The following is a 24,098-nucleotide window of genomic DNA, read 5'->3' on the forward strand; positions in this document are numbered from 1 at the left end:
AGTGTTAACCCCTTCCCTGCCAGAGACATTTATACAGTAATCAGTGGCTACTTTTATCTCTGATAAATGACTGTATAAATGACAATGGTCCCAAAAAAAGTGTCAAAAGTGTCCGATCTGTCCACCGTAATGTTGCAGTCCCAATAAAAATCACTAATTGCCAGCATTACTAGTAAAAAAAAAAAATAATAATAATTAAAAATGGTTTAAATCTATCCTCTATTTTGTAGACGCTATAACTTTTGCGCAAACCAATCAATATATATACATATTGGCCTAAACTGAGGAAAACTTTTTTTTCGTTTTTTTTTAAATCGGGGATATTTATTATAGCAAAAAGTAAAAAATAATGATTATTATTTACAAAAAAATGGCCTGGTCAGGAAAAATGGCCTGGTCAGGAAGGGGGTAAATCCTTCCGGGGGCTGAAGTGGTTAAGTACTCCCAGGACGTTGCTAAGTGAGGCCTAGTCATCACTGCTCACCTCCACCATCACAGGAGTGAGCTCTCAAATGCTGAGCTCAGTGCTACAGCATCGGGGGGGAGGGGAGAGAGAGAGAAGGGGGGTTGAATCAGAGAAAGAGCTCACTCCTGTGATGGTGGAGGTGAGCAGTGATGACTAGGCCTCACTTAGCAACGTCCTGGGAGTATTCCAGTCAGGCTTCATAAGGTATGTAAATGGCAGTCTCGACTGGTAGTATATTTTTTTGGGGGGGGGCAAACAATACACCCACACCCCCCTGGATCTAGGTCATGGGCACCACTTCCTCCGAGCAGCAGCTTCTCCTGCATCTACTTCTTGGAATCACATCGGCTTCTGCCATGCGTCTCCTCCCTCTTCCCCCTCCTAGGCAGCCAATATCGCTTCTCCTATTGGCCAATCGGGTGACGGGTCTCAGGATCCGCTTTCTGGTCAGCCGGGAGGAGAATCAGGAAGACGGTAGCCTCTGGTTTGAATCACATGCTTAAAAATAAAAAAAATCGCCTGGCACCCTGCATGTAGATTTTTCTGATGCAGAGATAGGGGAGGGGGGGTGCCCTTGCTTAGCGCAACTAGTAAATGGCCTACACCTATAGTTTTTTTGTTTTTATCTACAGATGCTCCTTATCTGCACAGGCAGTTTTTTCTGTAAAGATGAACTATCCTTTTAGGCTGGGTTCACACATGAGCTGCATGCGGCTCACAGCAGGGGTCTGGCGCGTCCTGGTTCACCGTTTCAGGTTCAAATGCAGCCCAAATTCTGGGCTGAATTTGGACCTGAAACGACACCAAAAGACGCACGGACCCGCTGCGTAAAAATGTGAACCGGTGTTCACAAACCCCATCGGATAGTGTCCACCCTATACTGTGCAGGCGCAGCGCTTGCGCAGTAAGGAGGACAAAGGTGACAGATATTTTTATTCTAACTCTATGTCCACTTGGATGGTGGGGCTTGAACCGGGACATAGGGCAGAAGGTACTATTAAGTGCGCAGGCGCCATTCATCTTCGGAGACTTTCGGTGTCTCCTGTGTCCTCCGTACTGCGCAAGCGCAATATAGAGTGGACACTATTCGATGGGGGACAGTATTCGACAAGACATCGGCTCCACAGAGAGCCGGTCAAAATCTTCCGCTATTGCGAATTGAATGTGGGGAACCCGCAATGGGGTGAACCCAGCCTTAAGTGGTTAAATCTAGGGCCAGACTAATAAGATGCAATACCCAATTCTTCGCTCTGGCAGGCTCCCTCCATCTGTGTGAACAGTTCCCTGAAGCCTCCTCTCTAAGTTGCTGCAGACGCAGACCTATAGAATGTAGGACTCCTCACATACAATGTAGAACTAAAATCCCTGAATTGTACATAAACGCTGCAAAGATTTTTTTTTTTCCTTCCACTTTAAAGTGAATGGAAACCAAAAACAATTATTTGTTTTTGATGGAGTGCTGAAAGGTTTTTAATGCAGTCCCCACAGGGGACATTTAGCCTTTTTGTCCCAATTAGAGATGAGCTTGGGTCCAACTTAGATTTGGTCCCCTTTGTGTACAAGCAGGTAATGTCTTGGCTGAAGCTGATTGGCCTAATGCCGCGTACACATGGGCGGATTTTCCGACGAAAATGTTCGATGGGTACTTTTTGTTGGAAATTCTGACTGTGTGTAAGCTCCATCGGACATTTTCCATCGGAATTTCCGACACACACAAAATTTGAGATCTGGATTTCAAATTTTCCAACAACAAAATCCGTCGTCGGAAATTCCGAGTGTGTGTACACAATTCTGACCCACAAAGTTCTACGGATGCTCGGAATCAAGCAGAAGAGCCTCACTGGCTACTGAACTTCAAGTTTCTCGGCTCGTCGTACGTCACCGCTTTCTTGACGTTCGGAATTTCCAACAACATTGTGTGACCGTGTGTATGCAAGACAAGTTTGAGCCAACATCCGTCTGAAAAAATACCATGGATTTTGTTGTCGGAATGTCCGATCGTGTGTACGCAGAATCACACTTCCTTCCAGATTTGGCTGAACCGGACCCAACCTCACCCCTAGTCCCGATGATGGTTGACACCAAGACAGAAAGTACTGAGAATTAAACATTTTTAGTGGTGCCCAGCACATGAGGGGACGTGTTGTATTGGGACTTATTTCCCTCACTTTTTGTGTGTCTACAGGATAGGATGCAGAGGGAAATCTCCCCAATGAGTTACAGATGGCAAAAATAAAAAATAGTTATAAAGGTTTAACCACTCTGCTACAGTGGAACCTTGGATTTCGAGCATAATCCGTTCCAGGAGAATGCTTGTAATCCAAAGCACTCGCATATCAAAGCGAGTTTCCCCATAGAAGTCAATGGAAACGAAGATAATTTGTTTTCCGCACTGACTTCTATTGCATGCAATACCCCATGTGGCCAGAAGTGGGGGGAGCCTCGGGAAAAATACTTGGGGATAGCCCGGCTGAACTTGGAAACCCTCAGAAAGTAATTCAGAGTATTTCCGAACTGCTCCGAACCGTTCCGAGTGTCACTCGTGCCCTGCACCCCTGGCCAAATGTGGTACTGCACACCACATTAGCTCGAATTCTGCTCGTTTCGCGAGACAACACTCGCAAACTGAGTCAGGATTTAAAAAAAAAGTTGCTCATTTTTCAAAACGCTCATTAACCGCGTTACTCGTTAACCAAGGTTCTACTGTACTTCCAAAATGTAAAAAAAATTATGTTTTGGATATACGCTGAAGTTCAACTCCGGAATTTTTTTTTTTCAGTTTGGACTTACTTTGAATGTCAAAAATGATTAAATAGCATTTTTGGTTTGTGGTGCTAAGATACTGCGTAGTTACACAAGTTTGTTAGTTAAAAAAAAATTGAAAAATGTAATCTAGAAAATTTTATAAAAGTACAAAATCTCAAAAAACAAAACCACCACACAAATGACTTTTCAGCTTGCTGGAAGATCTACCTGTGAACAGGCCACATTTTGGTGGGTCCCGGTGCTCGACACACCCACTAATGGACAAGCACACATCTCTCCTTGGATCTTGTGGTCTGTCCTTAGTTGTAATCAATTCCTCAGCTAGGTAAAAAATGATTGCCATTAAAGATCCATAATATGGGACATCTACCCCTAGCCCCTTGGTTCTCACCTGAGTCTGAGTAAGGCCAAGTTGTGCGGCAAGCTCTGCCCTTTCCGGAAGGGCTAAATACTGCGTTTGCTGGAACCTGTGGTTGAGGGCCTGCAGCTGTAAACTGGAGTATATTGTTCGAGGTTTCCTGACTTTCTTTCCTTTTCCATTGATTCGGATTTCTCCATTTTCTATCACCGTGGATTTCTCCAGCTCTGGAAAATAAGGGTACGTATGCTGAATTATGATCAAACGAATAAAAAAATGGATACTCTATATTTAAAGAATTATGAATTTGTTGATGCATATGAGATGGAATAAAAAGTTGTTAATGTCTACATGGGACGGAAAGGACTTTTCCACAACTATAAATTGTTGCATGTGCAAGATGGTACAATTTTGCTGGCTTGTTCTGTCTCTCCAATCTAAGCACTGAAAGTGTGATCTCTGTAACTTACAGTTATGCCGGCCATACACGGTTCGAATTTCGAATGAATTTTCTTTCGAAAATCGTATCCAAGAATTTTCGTATGAATTTCGCACCATTAGTGGGCTGCAGCAACAGCCGATTTTCGTGCGGAAATAAAATTTGAGGAATTGGACATGTTGGAAATTTTTAGAAAAACAAACGATTTTCTAATCAATGATGGGAGAATAGTGTGAGAAATGTAATAAGAAAAGAAAATTTACGGAGATAAAAGAAAATTTACGGAGAGAAAAGAAGATTCCCGGCCAAGAAAATTATTTTCTGTAACAACATGAGGTAAAATTGAAGGCTTGGTCGGCCGAATTTCGAAAATCAATGGTGGCATCATCGGATCACAAAAAAAACGAATTTTCTGATTTTAAAAAGAAAATTCGTTCGAAATTCGACCGTGTATGGCCTGCAAAAGTTGTGTTGAGATGTCGATAACCCCAATCTTATTTGGATAAACAGACAGTGACTCCATCCAGATGACACCTTGTTGATCTTGTGAAGTTTAATCCATAAACTGAGAGGATCTTACAACAATGAACATCGGATAGGTCAAAAGATCATAATGTCCACATGTGTGCAGAAATGCATTACTGGGAGAAGGGTGGGGCTAACTATACAGAATAAGCTGAGATACAGGAAGGGGAGGGACCAGGGACAGAATAATACATAAGACATTTAAAAATACATATCACAAGGCATGTGAAACATGACACTGCTCTTGTTTTGTTTTAAATGTTATATACAATGACAATCCTCCTTAGAACCAATCTGTGTGGACAATATGGCCACTTGCTGACTTTGCAGAACCCAAAGGCAGTTTAAAGTGTTACTAAAAGGCTTCCGCTCAGCCAAAGAATTAAGTTCAAAATACTAACAACTACGTACAAAGCCCTCAGCTACATCACTAGTCTCTAAATACCAACCTACTCGTTCTCTTCGTTCCTCTCAAGACCTCCTGCTCTCTAGCTCCCTCAACACCTCCTCCCATACTCGCCTCCAGGATTTTTCCAAAGCCTCTCCAATCCTATGGAATGCCCTCCTACTTTATTAGCTTTTAGACGATCCCTGAAAACCCTTCTCTTGAGAGAAGCCTATCCTACCCACACCTAACAACTGTATTTTAATTTTCTCTATCAGCTCATCCCCCATAGTTATTACCTTTTGTTTCAACTTGACCCTCCCTTCTAGATTGTAAGCTCTAACGAGCAGGGCCCTCTGATCCCTCCTGTATTGATTTGTATTGTAAGTGTACTGTCTGCCCTCATATTGTAAAGCTCCGCGCAAACTGTTGGCGCTATATAAATCCTGAATAATAATAATAATAAACCCAGGAGCCTGCATTCACTATATCTGGTCTCATATAGAACATGGAAATGCAAACATTTTAGTAAATATAAACTGATAAATACTTTTTTCATCAGCTGTATATAGCAGTAAGAGCAATTTTGTGACTTGTATCAGTGTGTGCTAATAGCATGTAGGAGTAGTCTTCATTTCTCCCACGATTGTCCTATCAGGCTTCAAGACACCTGACCCTCTGTCTGGACAGTGCTGATTGGCCCTGTGCTGATAACATTCACCCTACCTGTGCAGCCTGACTCTATAGACTCTGTAAATATTAGGGTATTTTTTGTCTGTGGAAGGAAGTGATCAGAAGACCGGATCAAACAGCCTTTTTACACAATGCGGAGGATTAACCCCTTAGGTTCTGCAGTAAGGGGTATAACAAGCATGCTTTACTGCATATACAGTAAAGCCTTGGTTTGAGAGTAACTTGGATTGACAGCGTTTTGCAAGACAAGCAACATTTTAAAATACATTTTGACTTGATATACAAGCGATGTCTTGATATACAAGTAGCGTCATGTCACAACTGAGTATAAAAGAGAAGAGAGGTGTCTCTAATGCCGCGTACAGACGATCGACTTTCCGGCAGACTTGGTCCGGCGGACCGGAATCTGTCCGACAATTTGATCATGTGTGGGCTCCAGCGGACTTTTTTTCCCCAAAAGTCAGACGGACCTAGAAATAGCATATGTTTCAAATCTATCCAACGGACTCAAGTCCGGCGGACTAAAAATCTGGAAAACCGTTCGTCTGTATGCTGATCCGACGGACCAAATACAACACAAGGGCAGCTATTGGCTACTGGCTATTGAACTTCCTTGTTTAGTCCTGTTTACGTCATCATGTTCAAAACTAACGGACTTTCGAACTGACTTAGTCCGGTTGTGTGTGGCCAAGTCTGTTCATTCAGAAAGTCCGTCGGACCTCTGCAGAAAGTCCGTCGGGAAGACCAGTCGTGTGAACGCGGCATAAGTGTAGCAACATGGTTAAATTTATTGAAGGAGGCGCCTCTCTTCTCTTTTATACTCTGTAGCTCCTGCTGGATTTTGCTTCTAATCCCCTTGTGGAGGCTTCCATTTGTAGATGGACATTTTATGGTTCCACAACCTATCACATTGCTATAATCTTTTTATGTGGACTATAAACTGAAGAATTTATAAATAAATGGTTGCGGAATGAATCATTTGAGTTTCCTTTATTTCTTATGGGGAGATTTGCTTTGATATACAAGTGCTTTGGATTACAGGCATGTTTCTGGAACTAATAATGCGCGCAGTCCAAGGTTTTACTGTACAGACTGATTTTACGGTTCTAGGTTTAGTAACACTTTAATTATTCACTTGGGGTGGCAACTTTATTGTTAATATAGTGTTCAATATTTCAATAAGCCCCCATCCACAGACCACGTTACCAAACACCACACATGTGTTGGGAAGAGACCCATGTCCTCTCAACATTGTAATAAGCTGCTTCGTCAATGCTGGTGTTTGGAAGCCGGCAGTGAGTTATAGGGAGGATGAGGATGACTGGGGGTAGGGTGTTAGCAAGGTGGCAGTGGGAACCAAGTGTGATGAAGATGAGGGTGACAGGGGGCAGTGTATTAGAAAGGTTGCAGTGGGGTGCCAGGTGTGATGAGGTTGAACGGGGCAGGGGTGGAGTGTTAGCAAGGTTGCCTGGTGTGATGATGAGGATGACAGGGGGTAGGGTGTTATCAAGGTTGCAGTGGGGTGCCAAGTGTGATGAACATGAAGAAGAGGATGACAGGGGGTAGGGTGTTATCAAGGTTGCAGTGGGGTGCCAGGTGTGATGAACACAAAGAAGAGGATGACAGGGGGTAGGGTGTTATCAAGGTTGCAGTGGGGTGCCAGGTATGATGAACACGAAGAAGAGGATGGCAGGGGGTAGGGTGTTATCAAGGTTGTGAGGTGTGATGATGAGGATGGCAGGGGGTAGGGTGTTATCAAGGTTGTCAGGTGTGATGATGAGGATGACAGGGGGTAGGGTGTTATCAAGGTTGTCAGGTGTGATGATGAGGATGACAGGGGGTAGGGTGTTATCAAGGTTGTCAGGTGTGATGATAAGGATGACAGGGGGTAGGGTGTTATCAAGGTTGTCAGGTGTGATGATGAGGATGGCAGGGGGTAGGGTGTTATCAAGGTTGTCAGGTGTGATGATGAGGATGACAGGGGGTAGGGTGTTAGCAAGGTTGTCAGGTGTGATGATGAGGATGGCAGGGGGTAGGGTGTTAGCAAGGTTTCCAGATGTGATGATGAGAATGGCAGGGGGTAGGGTGTTAGCAAGGTTGCCAGGTGTGATGATGAGGATGGCAGGGGGTAGGGTGTTATCAAGGTTGTCAGGTGTGATGATGAGGATGGCAGGGGGTAGGGTGTTATCAAGGTTGTCAGGTGTGATGATGAGGATGGCAGGGGGTAGGGTGTTAGCAAGGTTGCCAGGTGTGATGATGAGGATGGCAGGGGGTAGGGTGTTATCAAGGTTGCCAGGTGTGATGATGAGGATGGCAGGGGGTAGGGTGTTATCAAGGTTGTCAGGTGTGATGATGAGGATGGCAGGGGGTAGGGTGTTAGCAAGGTTGCCAGGTGGGATGATGAGGATGGCAGGGGGTAGGGTGTTATCAAGGTTGCCAGGTGTGATGATGAGGATGGCAGGGGGTAGGGTGTTATCAAGGTTGTCAGGTGTGATAATGAGGATGGCAGGGGGTAGGGTGTTAGCAAGGTTGCCAGGTGTGATGAGGATGGCAGGGGGTAGGGTGTTAGCAAGGTTGCCAGGTGTGATGAGGATGACAGGGGACGGGGTATTAGCAAGGTGGCAGTGGTGTGCCCAGTGGGATGAGGATGACAGGAGAGGGAGAGGGGGATCACAAATATGAAAAAGAGAAAACACATTTTTGGCATGATCTGTATTATTTATGAATATAGAAATTGGGAAACAAATGTATTTTTAAAAGTTTAGAAATATCCATGACCTCAATATGCAGGTCTGCAGGCTGTAACTGATGCTGTTCAAAGGTCAAAAAAGAACAATGCAAAAACATGTACTGTGGTGCTATCTGGTTTATGGGAGTCACTGCCTCTTGAAATCCACAATAGCCTGTGTCCTCGTCCTTTTATGGGAGGCGGATCATCCATCAATCAAGATGTGACATCCCACCCACTGTGTTCTTTTTTAGTTTAGTTGGAGGGGAGAGGGACTGGGCTGTCATTTAGGATCTGTATACACGCCCACATGTGTGATGTCAATACCATGTGACCTGAACAGCTTAACTGTAACAGGAAATGTTCTCTCCAGCAATAGAGACCAAACTGAGCATGTGCAGCAGGACTACCCTCACTGTGTCTTATCTGGACTTGTCCAGAGTGACAGTTCAGGAGAGGGAGGATCTGTGCTTACAGGATCAAAGCCTTTTTACACAACGCAGAGGATTAATCACTTAAAGAGGAGTTTCACCCAAAAGTGGAACTTCCACTGATATGCTTCCTCCCCCACCCCCCTTTCGGTTGCCACATTTGGCACCTTTCAGGGGGGAGGGGGTACCTGTTTGACAGGTACCCTTCCCCACTTCCAGGAGGCCCATCACTTGGAAATTTGTCCCCCTCCTCCTTCCACCGCCGCTGGGCTAATTAGAAAGTGCAGCATGCTTCATGCAGTAGGGAACCAGCTGTGAAGCCGAAAGGTTTCACCGCCGGTTTCCCTTACGACGAATGCCGGCGTCAAAACCTGACAGCTGATCCGAAAATCGACTGGGCTGCTGACATCGCAGGCTACCTGGACAGGTAAGTGTTTATATATTAAAAGTCAGTAGCTACAGTATTTGTAACTAGGGTTGCCACTTTTCTTCAAGCCAAACCCAAACACTTTAGCAGCGCACCGCCAAATTTTTTTTTTAATATACACTATAGGATTGTAACAGACCCGGGACACCTTTGAGCGCTCCAAAGACAATAGTAATGCTGTGCACATAGTGCCCCCTCATAGTGCCCAGAGGTTCTGTGTACAAGATAGCCTGAGCTCAGAAGAAATGGCTTTAACCACTTTCTGACCGCTGACAGCATATATATATCGGCAGAATGGCATGGCTGGGCAAAGTAACGTACTCGCAGATTACTTTGAAATTCCCGGCGTGCACGCACGCGCGTGGGCCTGCCGCGAGGTTCGTGACCATGCCTGCAGGTCCCACGGACTCGATCACCGCGGGGATACCCACAATCGTGTCACAAAGATCAAGAACGGGGAGATGCCGATGTAAACAGCATCTCCCCGTTCTGCCTAGTGACAGGACACTGATCGTCTGCTCCCTGTCATCGGGAGCAGCGATCAGTGTTGTGTCACTGCTAGCCCATCCCCCAGACAGTTAGAAACACTCCCCCAGGACACACTTAACCCCTCTCTGCCCCCTAGTGTTAAACCCTTCACTGCCAGTGACCTTTTTACAGCAAGTAATGCAATTTTATAGCATTGATCGCTGTATTAATGCCAATGGTCCCAAAAATTTGGCAAAATTGTCAGATGTGTCCGCAATAATGTAGCAGTCATGATAAAAATCGCTGATCGCTGCCATTACTAGTAAAACAAATATATATATTAATAAAAATGCCATAAAAAACGCTATAACTTTTGCGCAAACCAATCAATATACGCTTATTGCGATTTTTTTACCAAAAATATGTAGAAGAATACGTATCAGCCTAAACAGAGGGAAAAATTTTTTTTTTATATTTGTGGGGGATATTTATTATAGCAAAAAGTAAAAAATAATGAATTTTTTTCAAAATTGGCTGTCTTTTTTTGTTTATAGCGCAAAAAATAAAAAACGCAGAGGGGATCAAATACCACCAAAAAAAAGCTCTATTTATGGGGAGAAAAGGACGTGAATTTTGTTTGGGAGTCACGTGGCACGACCGCGCAATTGTCAGTTAAAGCGTTGCAGTGCCGAATCGCAAAAAGTGCTCTGGTAAGGAAGGGAGTAAAACCTTCCGGGGCTGAAGTGATTAATGATGCTGCCCACTACTCAGCCTGAAAGACTGAGGATAGAACATAAATAAATAAATAAATAAAAAGGGGGGCGACTGGTGGTGGACAGCTCCAGAACTAGTTTGCAGAAAAAGATTGATTATAATTATTATTATTATTATAATTATTATTATTTTAGTTCGGATCGATTTTTCTTCCAAAACACTTCAGCCTCTATAAAAGGTTTTGGGCCAGAAAACCTTATTCACGTAATAGTTAGAGTAAAAAAGGATTTCTACAAAGAAAAAAAAAAAGTCTAAAATCCATTGTGAACACTCACACTCGCAAGAAATTTACTAAAATGAAATTTATAGGATTTCCAGTACCACAAGTATAGATTCCTTCATTTATTTGCTGATGGTTTAGTATGGAATACAAGTTCTGAAAAAAAGTATTTACACGCTAAGCAATGTACGGTTTCGTCAAAAAACGAAGATACGAAGGGGCAGTTGACAAGGTCATCAATGGCCAGTGTGAAATACCAGGAATGTGGAAATACTACATAGCACAGAGGTGGTTTAGAGTGACAGTTCAAGACCTACCATGACCTGTACTGACAGGCCACTCAAGGAGGCAGGTGAGGGACAGGCAAAACATAGGTCACTGCTTACGTGGAAAACTCGGGTTAGTGCTAGAACCTTAAAAAAAAAAACTTAAAAATTACTACTATAGAAAGCGCGCCAACATGATATCTTCAAGGAAAAAAAAATTCATTGTAAAATTAGGTTTTACACACACAAAAGTTTTTGGTCAAAGCTAATCAAGGAGAGACCTGCTCCATCAACTGGTTACCGAAAGTAGAAAAATATGAATGGCCTCTAAAGGCGATGTCAATGGGTATGTGTGTTAAAACAAGGGTTGTACCATCGTCCAAGACTTAATGACATAAAGGGTTTTGGGAGCCTGGTCCCCAGCCAGGACTCACCAAAGAGAAGAGGAGCAAATGGACTATCTCGTTACAATGTAATTGTACATTGTACTCTTTAAATTGTACCGAGATACTCCATTTGCTTCTCTTCCCCTTGGTGAGTCCTGGCTGGGGACCAGGCTCCCAAAACCCTTTATTTGGTTACCGAGATTGTCCAACACATTTAGCAGCACATAGTCACTTCCTCAAGTGTACAAATAGAAGAAAAACAGCGCCAACCTAAGTGCAGTATTTTTAGATCACAAGTATTTATTTGTAAAAGTAATACACTCACTCTCTACCAGAATGTTTCAGGCACATCACGTTTTACGTGTGAGGAAAGGTTTCTGGGGGACATCGCAGGGCTCCCGAGGAGAAGCGGTTTCTCTTTCAGCTGTTTCTTACGTCCAGGGGCGCCGGTGGTTCTCAGCGTCTCACGGTCCGGTGTAGCAGCGTCAAGGTGATCAAGGAGATCCGTTCGTTGGTCGTGCGGGGTCGCGCTGTGATGACGGTGATGACGTTCGTTGCACGCGTTCGGAGCATGCGTGCTCCTTCATCAGGGATGCCTGATGAAGGAGCACGCATGCTCCGAACGCATGCAACGAACGTCATCACCGTCATCACAGCGCGACCCCGCACGACCAACGAACGGATCTCCTTGACGCTGCTACACCGGACCGTGAGACACTGGGAACCACCGGCGCCACCGGACGTAAGAAACAGCTGAAAGAGAAACTGCTTCTCCTCGGGAGCCCTGCGATGTCCCCCAGAAACCTTTCCTCACACGTAAAACGTGATGTGCCTGAAACATTCTGGTAGAGAGTGAGTGTATTACTTTTACAAATAAATACTTGTGATCTAAAAATACTGCACTTAGGTTGGCGCTGTTTTTCTTCTATTTGTATATCTTCTAAAGGTGCCTTCTACCCTTGAACATGCTGCCTACCTGCTTGTGCTAAGAAATTCTCCCTTTCCTATGGCTATCTTTACAACTATTGACTATTGACTATAACCTATGATCCTGCCAGCTACCCATTGACTATTATTTGCCATATTCTCTGCAAAACTCTGCGAAGCAGCAGATTTGAAACCCAAAAATCTGTTATACATATAAACTATAGCAGATACCCCCATTTCCCCATCCTATTTTTCTCCCCTCCATTTTCCCAGGTTTTTTTCTCAAAAGACCCCCCCCCCCCCTCTCCCCCTATCCTGGACATATATAATCCAGCAGCGCAACACACAAAAAACATTTTGACTTCCTCAAGTGTGAATCCTGGATTACGTGTTACAAGGGTTAACCTGCTTTATCAAAAAAGGATAGCTTTAAGGAGGAGGGTCCCCCCTTGAAACGCGTAAGCCAGGATAGCCACCTGGGGCAGTCACTATCAGGGGAATTCAGTAAAGCATTAGCACCATTATTCTAGTGATATGGACCTTTAACCCTTTTACTGCCACAGTTTTAGATTCTACGTCAGTGGCAGCAGGGGGATTTTATACATACTCCTAGTGGCTGTGTAAATCTGACAGGCCAGCTGTCAGATGGAAGAGATCCGGTGGCTGTGCAGCCACAAGATCGCTTCCACAGACCCATTGAAAGTCAACCACTGCATTCGGTGGACACGGAACCAGCATGGCAAGTTCTGCCAAGTAGAGGGGTGGGAAATTGGCGAACATTTGTTTGCCGATTCCCCCTTCCTGTGGAAGCAATGTGTAGACAAGTGCAGTCTACCTTCTCCACTACAGGTGGCGCTCATCCACAGTGGCCCTGTAGCTGGAAAGAAATTCAAGGGGGAAAGAAACCCCAAAAAGGTCCTATTGTTTCCTGGGTCACTGGAAAAGTAACCCGGTTGGATGCTGCCTACCCATGTGACTGGCAGCCATCTTGGATCAGAAGATCCTATTTAAGGTCCAGGCTCCCAAGTTTGATGTGCATTTTGTGATTTGGTAGAGTAAGGACAGGTACCTCGCCTGTTAGGGACAGCACTAGCAGTATGGAGAGGTTCCAGGCGAGGAGGAAAAGCGTAGGGACGCAACTCTTTTGGACATCACCCCACTTCGCATGTGATGGCCAGGCCACATTATGCTCTCTATAGAGGTCCGTCCTGCTGATACTCACTCTCTTCACACTACTGGAAACCATGAGTGTACCCTTTGGGCAGCCTTCCCACCGGATTTGTTGTGAATGGTTTCTGCACTCAATACAACTTTTCCGTTGCACCGGACTGTATGTATTATTGCTGTCACATCACGCTGCACCCCACCTACAAACATCACTTTCAGGTCCTGGGAAACTAATGAAATGCGATCTGAATTTTAATAGTATATTTGGAGGACAGGTGAGACACCATTAAAGAGAACCGGTAAAAAAAAACAAAAAACACACACACCCCAACACACACCCTTGAGCCCCCTCTTACCTACCCCCTTAAACACACACACACACACACAAATTCTAAATGCATGTGTCGAGGGTGACTATGCTCAAAACTTAAAATAGGCACATGTAATTTTAAGGTTTGACATATTGGGTATTTACTTGGCACAAGTTCATCTTTTATAGTTTACAACAAAAATTGGGGTAATTGATTGCATTTGTGTGCCCTAAAATTCAAACAGTTGTGCTAATATCATGGGGCATAAAAAATTGGAATGACCAATATTTTATTCTCTTTCAAAAAATATAGATGGGGGGGGTTACATAATCTTCAGGCCAAAAAGAAAAACGGCTCTGGTCCTGCGCCAGTTTAGGTACCAAATTGTGTAGCAGATTCAGGTAGGTTTTAGTAGTGATTTTTAGAAAACCGCTCTATTAACCACTTTAGCCCCGGAAGGATTTACCCCCTTAATGACCAGGTCATTTTTTGCGTCACTTTAACTGACAGTTGGGCGGTCGTGCGACGCTGTACCCACAACAAGAGCTTTATCTTGGTGGTATATGATCACCTCTGCTGTTTTTATTTTTTGCGCTATAAACAAAAAAGGTCGACAATTTTGAAAAAAAAAAATGTTTTTTTTACTTTCTACTATAATACGTATCGCAAAAAAAAAAAAAAACACACAAATTTACTCATCAGTTTAGGCCAATATGTATTCTGCTACATATTTTTGGTAAAAAAAAAAAGTCAAAAAATGAAGTGGTGACAGGAACTCTTTAGTTTGGTCTGTGCGATGATCAAACAAAATCCAACTCCCTCCCCCCCTAATTCCTGTTTTGACTGGATGATTGTAATACAGCTATGTTCATTCTGTAATATATTTTCAAAGATTTCAGCAAAGGCAAATTACAGGTCTACTTTCATTCTGCAACATGTAATAAAGGACGCTCATTACTGGCGTTAGATTTCAGCTTCCTGGGGTCAGTGTATCCAATTGTCAGCAGAAGCTAGAGGTTGTAAACCCTTACAATCAACTTTTTACTACAGGTAAGCCTATAATAAGGCTTACCTGTAGCTGCCCCGGATATCTCCTAAACCTACACGGTTTAGGAGATTTCTCCTGTATCAGCATGTGCAGATGTGATCGGTGTGCACTGAAGCAATGTCTCATTTGTGCCGTTACTTCAGTTGACGCGCCGTTACCGGTGGCTCCCGCGCACATGTGCGGAGGTGACATCATCACCAATCAAAGTCCCGGAGCCCGGAGCCCAGAAATAACTCCTGGAGTGATGTCGCTGGCCGGACTGGTGTACAGGGATCACTGCGGGGGCTTCGCTCTCAAGTGAGTATTTTTTCATGCGCTGGTATGCTATGCATACTAGCTCATTATGTCTTTGTCTTGCCGGTTATTTATTTATTTTAAATTTTTTTATAGTGGAGTGGGTTTACAACCACTTTAAGGTGTGACCTGCCAACAATGTCACCTATTAGATCACACAACCACAACATTTACTATTTTAATTACTATTTTTTAATATATATATATATATAAAACATAGAAAACATATACTTTTTTTTTTAAGTAAAGTAAAGTAAATAATCTGTAATGAGATAGAAGATAAGGTAGAAAACAAGTGTTTTCCCTACTAATCTCCCTCCCATGTAGTAGAGGACAGTAAGTGTTATTAAACAATATTATCTTACATAAAATAGGGGATATATTTATGGCATTTTTATTATAATTATTTTTTTTTTTACTAGTAATGGTGGTGATCACCAATTTTTAGCGCGACATTGCAGTGGACCGATTGGACACTTGACACTTTTTTGGGACCATTTATACAGCGATCAGTGCTATAAAAATGCACTGATTACTGTGTAAATGTCACTGGCAGGGAAGGGGTTAACACTAGGGGGTAATCAAGGGGATAAATGTGTTCCTTGGGAGGCGTTTCTAACTGTAGGGGGATGGGACTGACCAGGAGGAGGAGAGAGATCGCTGTTCCTGATCACTAGAAACGGCAGATCTCTCTCTATTTTCCTGTCAGAATGGGGATCTGTCTATCTACATTGACAGATCCCCGTTCTGTCTCTCTGTGGAGCGATCGCAGGTGGCCAGCGGAAATCGCAGCCACGCACATCGGTTCCCGGCGTTGCGCTGCGGGCGCGCCTCCCACAGCTCTTAAAGCCGCCAACGTACACCTACGGCAGTTTGCGCAGCCACGCCAACCTGCAGCGGCTGGTTGGCAACGACAGCGGCTGGTTGTCAACGGGTTAAAGGGTAAAGAGAAAAAAATGTTGATACGTTCAGAATGTGGTATCACATCCAAATATAAATACTGGATTTTTAATTGGTAGCAACTAGTAGACCCAAAATTAAAGGAAAAGAGCACTCAATAGAATCTTAAAATCATGAAATAGATTAAAAAAAGGAGAGTACATATGGTATTGTTCCATGTCGGTTGACCCTATGTATACACAAGATAATAAATACGGTGAACGTGCGACTTGGATAAGGGTAGTCTTCCATATCAGGGCCCCACAGAAAGTGAAAGTACCAAGGGATCACTACGTGTTTCGCCTATAGCTTCCACAGGCGATCCCATTGGCACCGGGTTTCAATGGGAGATGTGAAATGCCCAGCACACAACATGAAGGAAGGGGAAATAAGAGAAAGCAGTGCACGAATAGCCCCAGATCGAGAATGCGTCTCAAATACTTCAGCCCAACAAGGGAACTTGCCCTAAGATCAAGAAATATACAAATTACAAAAACTGCAGTGTGAGGAATAATGTTAGATATTTATATATACTTATAGAGCCAAGTGATCCTTGGTGGATGTGCCATCCCCATATACCATGACTCTGATTAGTTGTATAGATTCCACTGGTGCCCATGTTGATCTAGCCAAAGATATCAAGGATCTTTGGCTAGCCTGGCATTGGTGCACTTGGCGTCCTGTTGAGCAGGACAAACAAAGTGTATATGAAAGTATCCTGGTAAGGCAAAGTGCAATGTAGGATGTTAGCAGTACCTGACTAGAAGCTGAGACATCCACGATGTTCACCTTTACAGAAAATCTGGGGAGGGGGTCCAGTGTAAGTTCACCTTACAGATTTTTTGTAAAGGTGAAATTACATTTTAAAGTCTAGCCTGGGTGACAGCCATGACTCTTTCCATAGATACAATTGAGGGGTGAACTTACCCAACCAAGAACAGAAAATATGTTCTGAACAGTCTTCTCTTCCCTTTTTTGTAAGCTACTGACCCATCTCTCTCCCCATATAATTGAGATGCAGAAAGGGAAAGATGTTTGAAGTCTAACCTGCATAACAACTTTGGCTCCCTCAATAGATACAGTGGAGGGGTGAACGTAGCCACCAAGGAAATGTGTTAAACAATGGTAACTAACGTCTGTAAATGACTAATCGTTGAAGATGAAGAAAGGGAGACATGTTTGAAGTCCAATTTGGGTGGCAACCATGGCTTCTTCTATAGATACAGTGGAGGGGTGAACATAACCACCCTGGGACAAGTAGTGTGTTATGAATAAACAATTTATCTTCCTTTTGTAAACTACTTAATCCCCCACCCCCATGTAAGAAGAAAGGAAGACATGTTTGGATGTGGTGACAACCATGGCTCCCTCCATAGATACAGTGCAGGGGTAAACATTGCCACCCAGGGGCAGGAAGTGTGTCATCTGTAGGGTTACCAGGTGAAAAATAAAAAAAGGAATATTATACTTTTTAGCCATCAAAAGGAAACCGGCTAAAACCATAGGTAAGAATCAGAGACAGACAATCCTTTCAGAGGAAGACGTAACTTTACAAATAAAATAACCTCCATGAGAATGTGCACGCTTCAGTTGAATTGTCTAATTTTTAAAAAGCATAACAGGTAGAGGGAGTACTGTCAGCAGACAAAGCTGTTAAACACCATCCAGAACCATGTCTGCTAGTGATGCAGAAAAGCAGTCAGACTCCATTTACAGCCCACATATATGTTATTATAACTGGGGAGCATTATGTCTTGCTGATCTGTATCATGTGATGCTGGAGGTCCTGGACCATGCAACCTCACTGTGAAGAATTATATTCTACAGGGTTGGATCTAGCCGATCTGATGTGAGCACAGAGAAAATGTTAGGGGGGCAGAGGATTGGGGGTTAGTAGGGCTACTCTAGCTGTGCTGCCATTCCAACCACTGAATTTCACAGGCTAGTACTGCAACATAGCAGCCAGCTACACTCTGTGCAGATCGTGGCTGTGCTGTAAGGGAATCTGATCTCAGTATAATGTGCTGGGTGGGGAGGAGGAACTCTGCTGCCTGGACCCAGGCTATGTGCAGTGCACAGATTGGAGAAGGAGTTCCGCATAGTTGATATTTTAAAAAAAGCGAGTCTCAAAAAGTCTCAAAAATTACCTTTAGGTTGCTGTAATCTGTTACAGGGTGGCTACATTCGTTCTCCATGGTCTTATTGTAAGTAAGAGTGATGGACCTACTTGGTACAATCCACTTGCCCATACATGGATCAAATCTCAGCCAATCCCTGCTGAATGGGCCCAGTTTCAATCCATGTATGGCTGTCTCAAAAAAGAGGCAAATTTGTCCATGGGTGATTGGCTATAAAGAACTGAGGTGACTGGGTGGAGCCTGAACTCTAGGAAAAGGCTACGCTGGGGCACATCCAACCGTTCTGCGGAGATTCAGCTGTCACAAGAGTTGAGCCCCTTCCCGCCCGTTGACAGTTGTCAGTTTTGACCTTGCCAGCAATTGATGTTGCTTAATGGGTTATGCCCTCAAGTTAAATTCTGGGGTCAGTCTGATGCTGGTCTGGCACTGATGGGAAAGACAGGCCTACTGTAAAATTATGTTTTATGGGTGCTCGCCAGTAGCGTAACTACCAGGGTCACAAAGGTCGCACATGCGACCAGGCCCTGGCATTTGGCCACCGTCGGGAGGCTCCAGCGGAGTTGTGGCAGCAGGGCTCTGAGCTAAGAGCATCTCTCATACAGCCCAGAATCTGCACTGACAGTTGCCCTTCTCTCCTCCCTCGCATGGATGGGAGAGGAGAAAACCGTTCTGATCCTTCTCCTCCCGCCCCTCTCCTGTGTGTGTGCACCGCAGTAAGTGTGAAGCTAAGCAGCTGAATTTGATCATTCATCTCCTGTCTTTCACCCTTTCCGTGGTGCACATAGGAGGAGAGGGGCGGGAGGAGAAGGAGCAGATCAGCTCTCTCCTCTCCCATCCATGCGAGGAAGGGGGAACTGTCAATGCAGTCTCTGGGCTGTATGAGAGAGAGTCCGGCTGAGGAGGCACTGATTATCAGTGTTAACAATGTACTGACAGCCTTGACGGTTATCGGCTCTCCTTTCCTCACACATACACAGCGTGGGAAAAAGGACTGCCGATAACTGGCAAGTATGTTTACATGTGATCAGCTGATCACATGATAAAGGACCTCTGTGATCGACCCTTTAACGTGATCAGCCATGACAGTCACAGAGTCCGCTGTATGTGCGCCCCAGGGAGCAGGGTTCTCGAAGGATGTCCATGGATGCCCTCCAAGAACTGGAAGCCCAGGGCTTGGATGGAAGTGGTGGGGGTGGGGGGGGGGTGGAGGGGGTGGCATTTGTAGTTTCTTGCACTGGGGCCCTGAAGCTTCTAGTTAGGTTTCTGGTGCTCACATTATAACTGACTGCCATTGGTGTTTGGTGCATTTGGGAAGTTCAATAAAGCTGTGGCCTTGCCTAATCAGCTAAACCAACCTAATCAACTTGTGTCTCTTTGGAGGGTAAGGTATTGGTTTATTAGTTGGTCATAAATGAGCCTATGCTTCTCAGCAATCCTGTCTTTTACCTTAATACATTCAGGTAAAAAAAAAAAAAAAACATCAGCCCCCCCCCATAATTACCTGAGCCTGATCTTAATCCAGCGCTGTGCATAAGAGAACAGGCTATTACGATTTATTTCATTGGCTCAGACACAGCAGTGGGAGCCATTGGCTTCTGCTGTTGTCAATCCTATCCAGTGGGGAGGGAATGGGGGTGCCTTATGGAAACACAAGAGTAGGGCTTGGGAGCCAGCAAGTATGAGTGCCCGAAAGCATGCAGCTTTGCAATACACCTTACTCCTGCCCCCCTAGATTGCACATGCCTTGCATGGCAGGAGGAAGCCCATGCCAATAGTAGATTTTGATGAACTCCAGGAGTTCAGCTTTAGGCCCCGTTCACATATCACATAGCAGAAACCAGCGTTCCCATTACACGATTTTTAAAGCATAATTGTTACACAATTCACTTGCATGAGCTACACTACGTGCATCTGTCGCCTGAAAAGACACTTCTGCCGCTTTTCAGGCGCAACTCTTGACGCAATTTTCAAAGGCTTGATTGCAGCAGAATCACATCACGTTTGTGATCCCGTTGAAGGATAATGGCACCCAAAAACATTTCGTGCTGCTTGCAGCTATTGCCATGCAATCTGGAATTGCCGCAATTCTGCCTGCGGTTCCAGATTGCAAAGTTTGAATGGGGCTCAAGCGGCAGCAATACAAGAGTTATACTGATGGTGGAATTTCAAAAACTTTGTGGTATCAGGATGGAACTCCTCCCACCCCCATTTCAACAAAATTCGGTGTAGGCAAATTTTTGATAGAAAAAATATATATATAATAAAAAAATAAAAAATAAAGAATAAATAATAATAATAATACACAATACGTATTGCAAATGTGCTAGAAAAATATTTTTCTCCATAAAAATTCTAAGCGTTGACATATCTGAATAATTAATGGATCCTAATTATTGCTGGATTGTTGAATGATGTTCACACGAAAAAGCGATGATAATCTAACCGTATACAGCCAGCCTAAGTTTATACTTGCCTCCCCTCTGAACAGTGATGTGCGATGGATTGCTTTTCAATGCATTTGAGAGGTGGTGAGGAGGCAATAGGTCACCTCCTTATTGCCCGTTTTAACCCTGTAAAGCCTGCACCACCATGTCCCAACTGTGGTCTCAGTCTGAATAAGTCGGGGCTCCATTCACTTAAATGGGTCACGTACGGTTGGCAGTGTTGATGCAACAGGGGGTATGATTTTTTGTTGCAGCTTGTGTTGTGAACGGTAAAAATGCAACAGTGTGCCCTTAACCCCTACTCTATCCAGGTCCTAAAAATAAAAAAATAAATTAAAAAAAAACACAAACTTGGCTTCAGACTTCAAGTAGGTGTCAAATCACACATCACTCTGAGTGCTCATTAACATGGCCAGCCCATATCAGTGCATTTCTGCAACAGGTATGGTCAGTTTCTGATCAGCTGTGGCCACTCGCCTGTAGAAATCAATGACTGGATGACACTGTTTGCAGGTAATCACATCTGCATGGCGTCTGGGGCTAGACATACCAAACCACTTTTTTTATTTTTTTAGCAAAAAGGCAGACTGGCTGATTTTCCACTGCTACCTACTCAGCAACTACAGTGTAAATAAAAAAAAAAAAAAGTTAAAAATGGACTGATTTAGAGACCTGCAGAAAACAACCGTTCAAGATATTTATCATCCTTAAATAACCCGAATAAAAAGGAGGCGTTACATTAATCCGCAGATGGCTAGGTCCAAAATAAAGGAGAGAACAGATCGCCATAAAACGCAGATATGATTTGGGGCACAAGAAGCAGAACAAACGAATGACACGCTAGAAGTAGAACTACACAGATAGAAGGTTCAGCTGAAAAGCTATACCTATTAAATGATACAAATATATAGATGGTGAATGTGCCACATAGAGAGAAGCAGAGCCGTCTGTCTGAGACAATATCAACCAGATAGACTTCTTTAGAATGAAATGGAAATGCTCAGCGACCAATCAGAAAGAACTGTTAACGGATTTCACTGCTGTACACTGACATCTGAGAGGGTGGACATAGTCACAGTTTACATCACCTTACAAGATGCAGAGTTTCTGTCCATCATATCTATCTAAAAAGATCTCAATGGATAGACTGATTAGATACAAGGGTCTCCAAACTTTTCAAACAAAGGGCTGCTTTTGTGTCCTTCAGACTTTAGGAGGGCCGGATTGTGGTCGGCAGGGGCAGAGGATTTCACGGGCCCAGCATCAGTGAGAATAAATATGGCCTCAGGGATGGTGGTCAATAGGAGGAGTATTCCCCCTATAAGTAGGAGGAATAGTATTCCAACATTGGTATCGGTGGAAGATATAGTGCCCCATTGTTGGTATCAGTGGGAGGAATAGTGCCTCATATCAGTGGGAGGAATTGTGCCCCAAGGGCCAGATAAAGGCTAGCAAAGGGCCACATCTGGCCCTCAGGCTGCAGTTTGGAGACCTCTGAGATAGACCAACCAAGAGATAAATAGAAATATTTAATTTTTATTTTGTGCCAACAAAATTAATTATTTGAATCTATCCATCTATAGGAGGTCCCAATTGATAGATCTGGACATCCAAAAAGATAGCTATAAATCCAACTACTGAGATCTCAATAAATGGATATATATATATAAATATCCTATAGGATATCCAGATCTATCTATTGAGATCTCAATAGATGGATATATATAAATATCCTATAGGATATCCAGATCTATCTATTGAGATCTCAATAGATGGATATATATAAATATCCTATAGGATATCCAGATCTATCTATTGAGATCTCAATAGATGGATATATATAAATATCCTATAGGATATCCAGATCTATCTATTGAGATCTCAATAGATGGATATATAGATATATAGATATCTTAATGAATATCCAGATAGATCAAACAAAAATGAAATCTATCCATCCATTGATGGATAGATTCAAATATTTAATATGGTCATAGATAGATTGGATAATAGCGATAGATATTGTGATAGAAATAAAGAGATAGATACAGATATCACAATAGGCAGACATTGTGATAGAACAAAAATGAATTCTATGAATCTACCTACCTCTTTTTTTCTCCCCCCTATCTACCTACCTATCATTCACTCAATCACAGTATCTATCTATTGTGATATCATCACTCTATATCTTATTCACAATCTATCATGATTATCTATGACAAAATGAATTATTAGAATCTATCTAGATCTTAATAGATGGATAGATCTCAATAGATAGACAGATACAATTATTTAAATCTATTTGTCAATCTATTGATATCTAGATAGATTCAAATAATTCATTTTGACATAGATTCGATAATCATGATAGACAGTGAAAGAGATGCAGTGATACATAGCTATCCCGATATCTATCCCGATATCTATCCCGATATCTATCCCAATATCTGCCTATTGTAAGATCTATGCATCCAATCACTGTTATCTATATTTATTGCTCTATCATGGCTATCCTCTATTATTATTATTATTATTATTATTATTTAAGGTACTTTATAGCACTGTCAATTTATGCAGTGCTTTACATATACATTGTACATTCACATCAGTCCCTACCCTCAAGGCGCTTACACTCTAAGGTCCCTAACTCACATTCATATACTAGGGCCAATTTAGACAGAAGCCAATTAACCTACCAGCATGTCTTTGGAGTGTGGGGTCAAAAATTATTTGAATCTATTGATGGATAAAATGGACAGATATTTCGATAAATAGATAAATAAATTCCATCTATCACAGCCCATAACAATAATACATTTTCATTTATCTCAAAGTGCTGACAAAATGAAATTATTAGAAGAATGTCTCTCTATCATACATATGATATCCATAGAACATATATTCAATATTATGTATTGATGTATCGTGCTGACAAGCATTGTAAACTTTTTGATTCATCCGAGGGTCAAAATTGCACACACTGTACCCCCAGTGTAGGTAAACGCATCATACAGACGCACAGCTTCCACGTCCCCCATGTAAGGAGCTCTATGCATTCCAGCTTTTGGAGTTTTCTAAATGCGCTGGCTAGACAGGAAAAAAGTCCAGGTGAGGGTACCTTTGAACTGACCACCATACAGACTAACCAAACATCACGGGTCTAGTGGTTATTTAGATTAAAATATTTAGCTACTTAGAACTTGCATTTGATGTAAGCCTTAAGCATATGAAGACTTTTTTATATAGTTATTATACTGAACGTGTGTGTGCCATACGAAAAAAAAAAAAGAGAGAAATATTATAAAAGGCTAATATAAATCAGTATAAATTAACTAAAACAAAGAGGTAAATATATTGAGGATCATAAATATAATTAAATAAATATATAAAACTTCAGCACATAAACAGGATATAGTAACAAATACAATAAAGAAGAATATGATCTAATTCTCACTTGGGCATAATATAGTATGCATTATTCAATGAGGAAACTTG

At 42.9% G+C, this 24,098-nt stretch overlaps 1 protein-coding gene across 1 annotated transcript in view; it reads right to left on the reverse strand.

Moving 5' to 3' along the window:
* The window catches only part of LOC143935892 (homeobox protein DLX-6-like), a 29,761-nt gene that overhangs the window by 4,205 nt on the left and 1,458 nt on the right, over positions 1 to 24,098 (reverse strand). The window contains exon 2 of the mRNA XM_077460064.1: positions 3,624 to 3,817. Within this exon, the coding sequence (XP_077316190.1) occupies positions 3,624 to 3,817 (194 nt within the window). The remainder of the gene's footprint in view (positions 1 to 3,623; positions 3,818 to 24,098) is intronic.

The sequence above is a fragment of the Lithobates pipiens genome, unplaced genomic scaffold (assembly GCF_037356315.1).
Source record: "Lithobates pipiens isolate NorthernLeopardFrog02 unplaced genomic scaffold, aLitPip1_a1.2 Scaffold_28, whole genome shotgun sequence".
In the NCBI taxonomy this organism is placed as follows: Eukaryota; Metazoa; Chordata; class Amphibia; order Anura; family Ranidae; genus Lithobates; species Lithobates pipiens.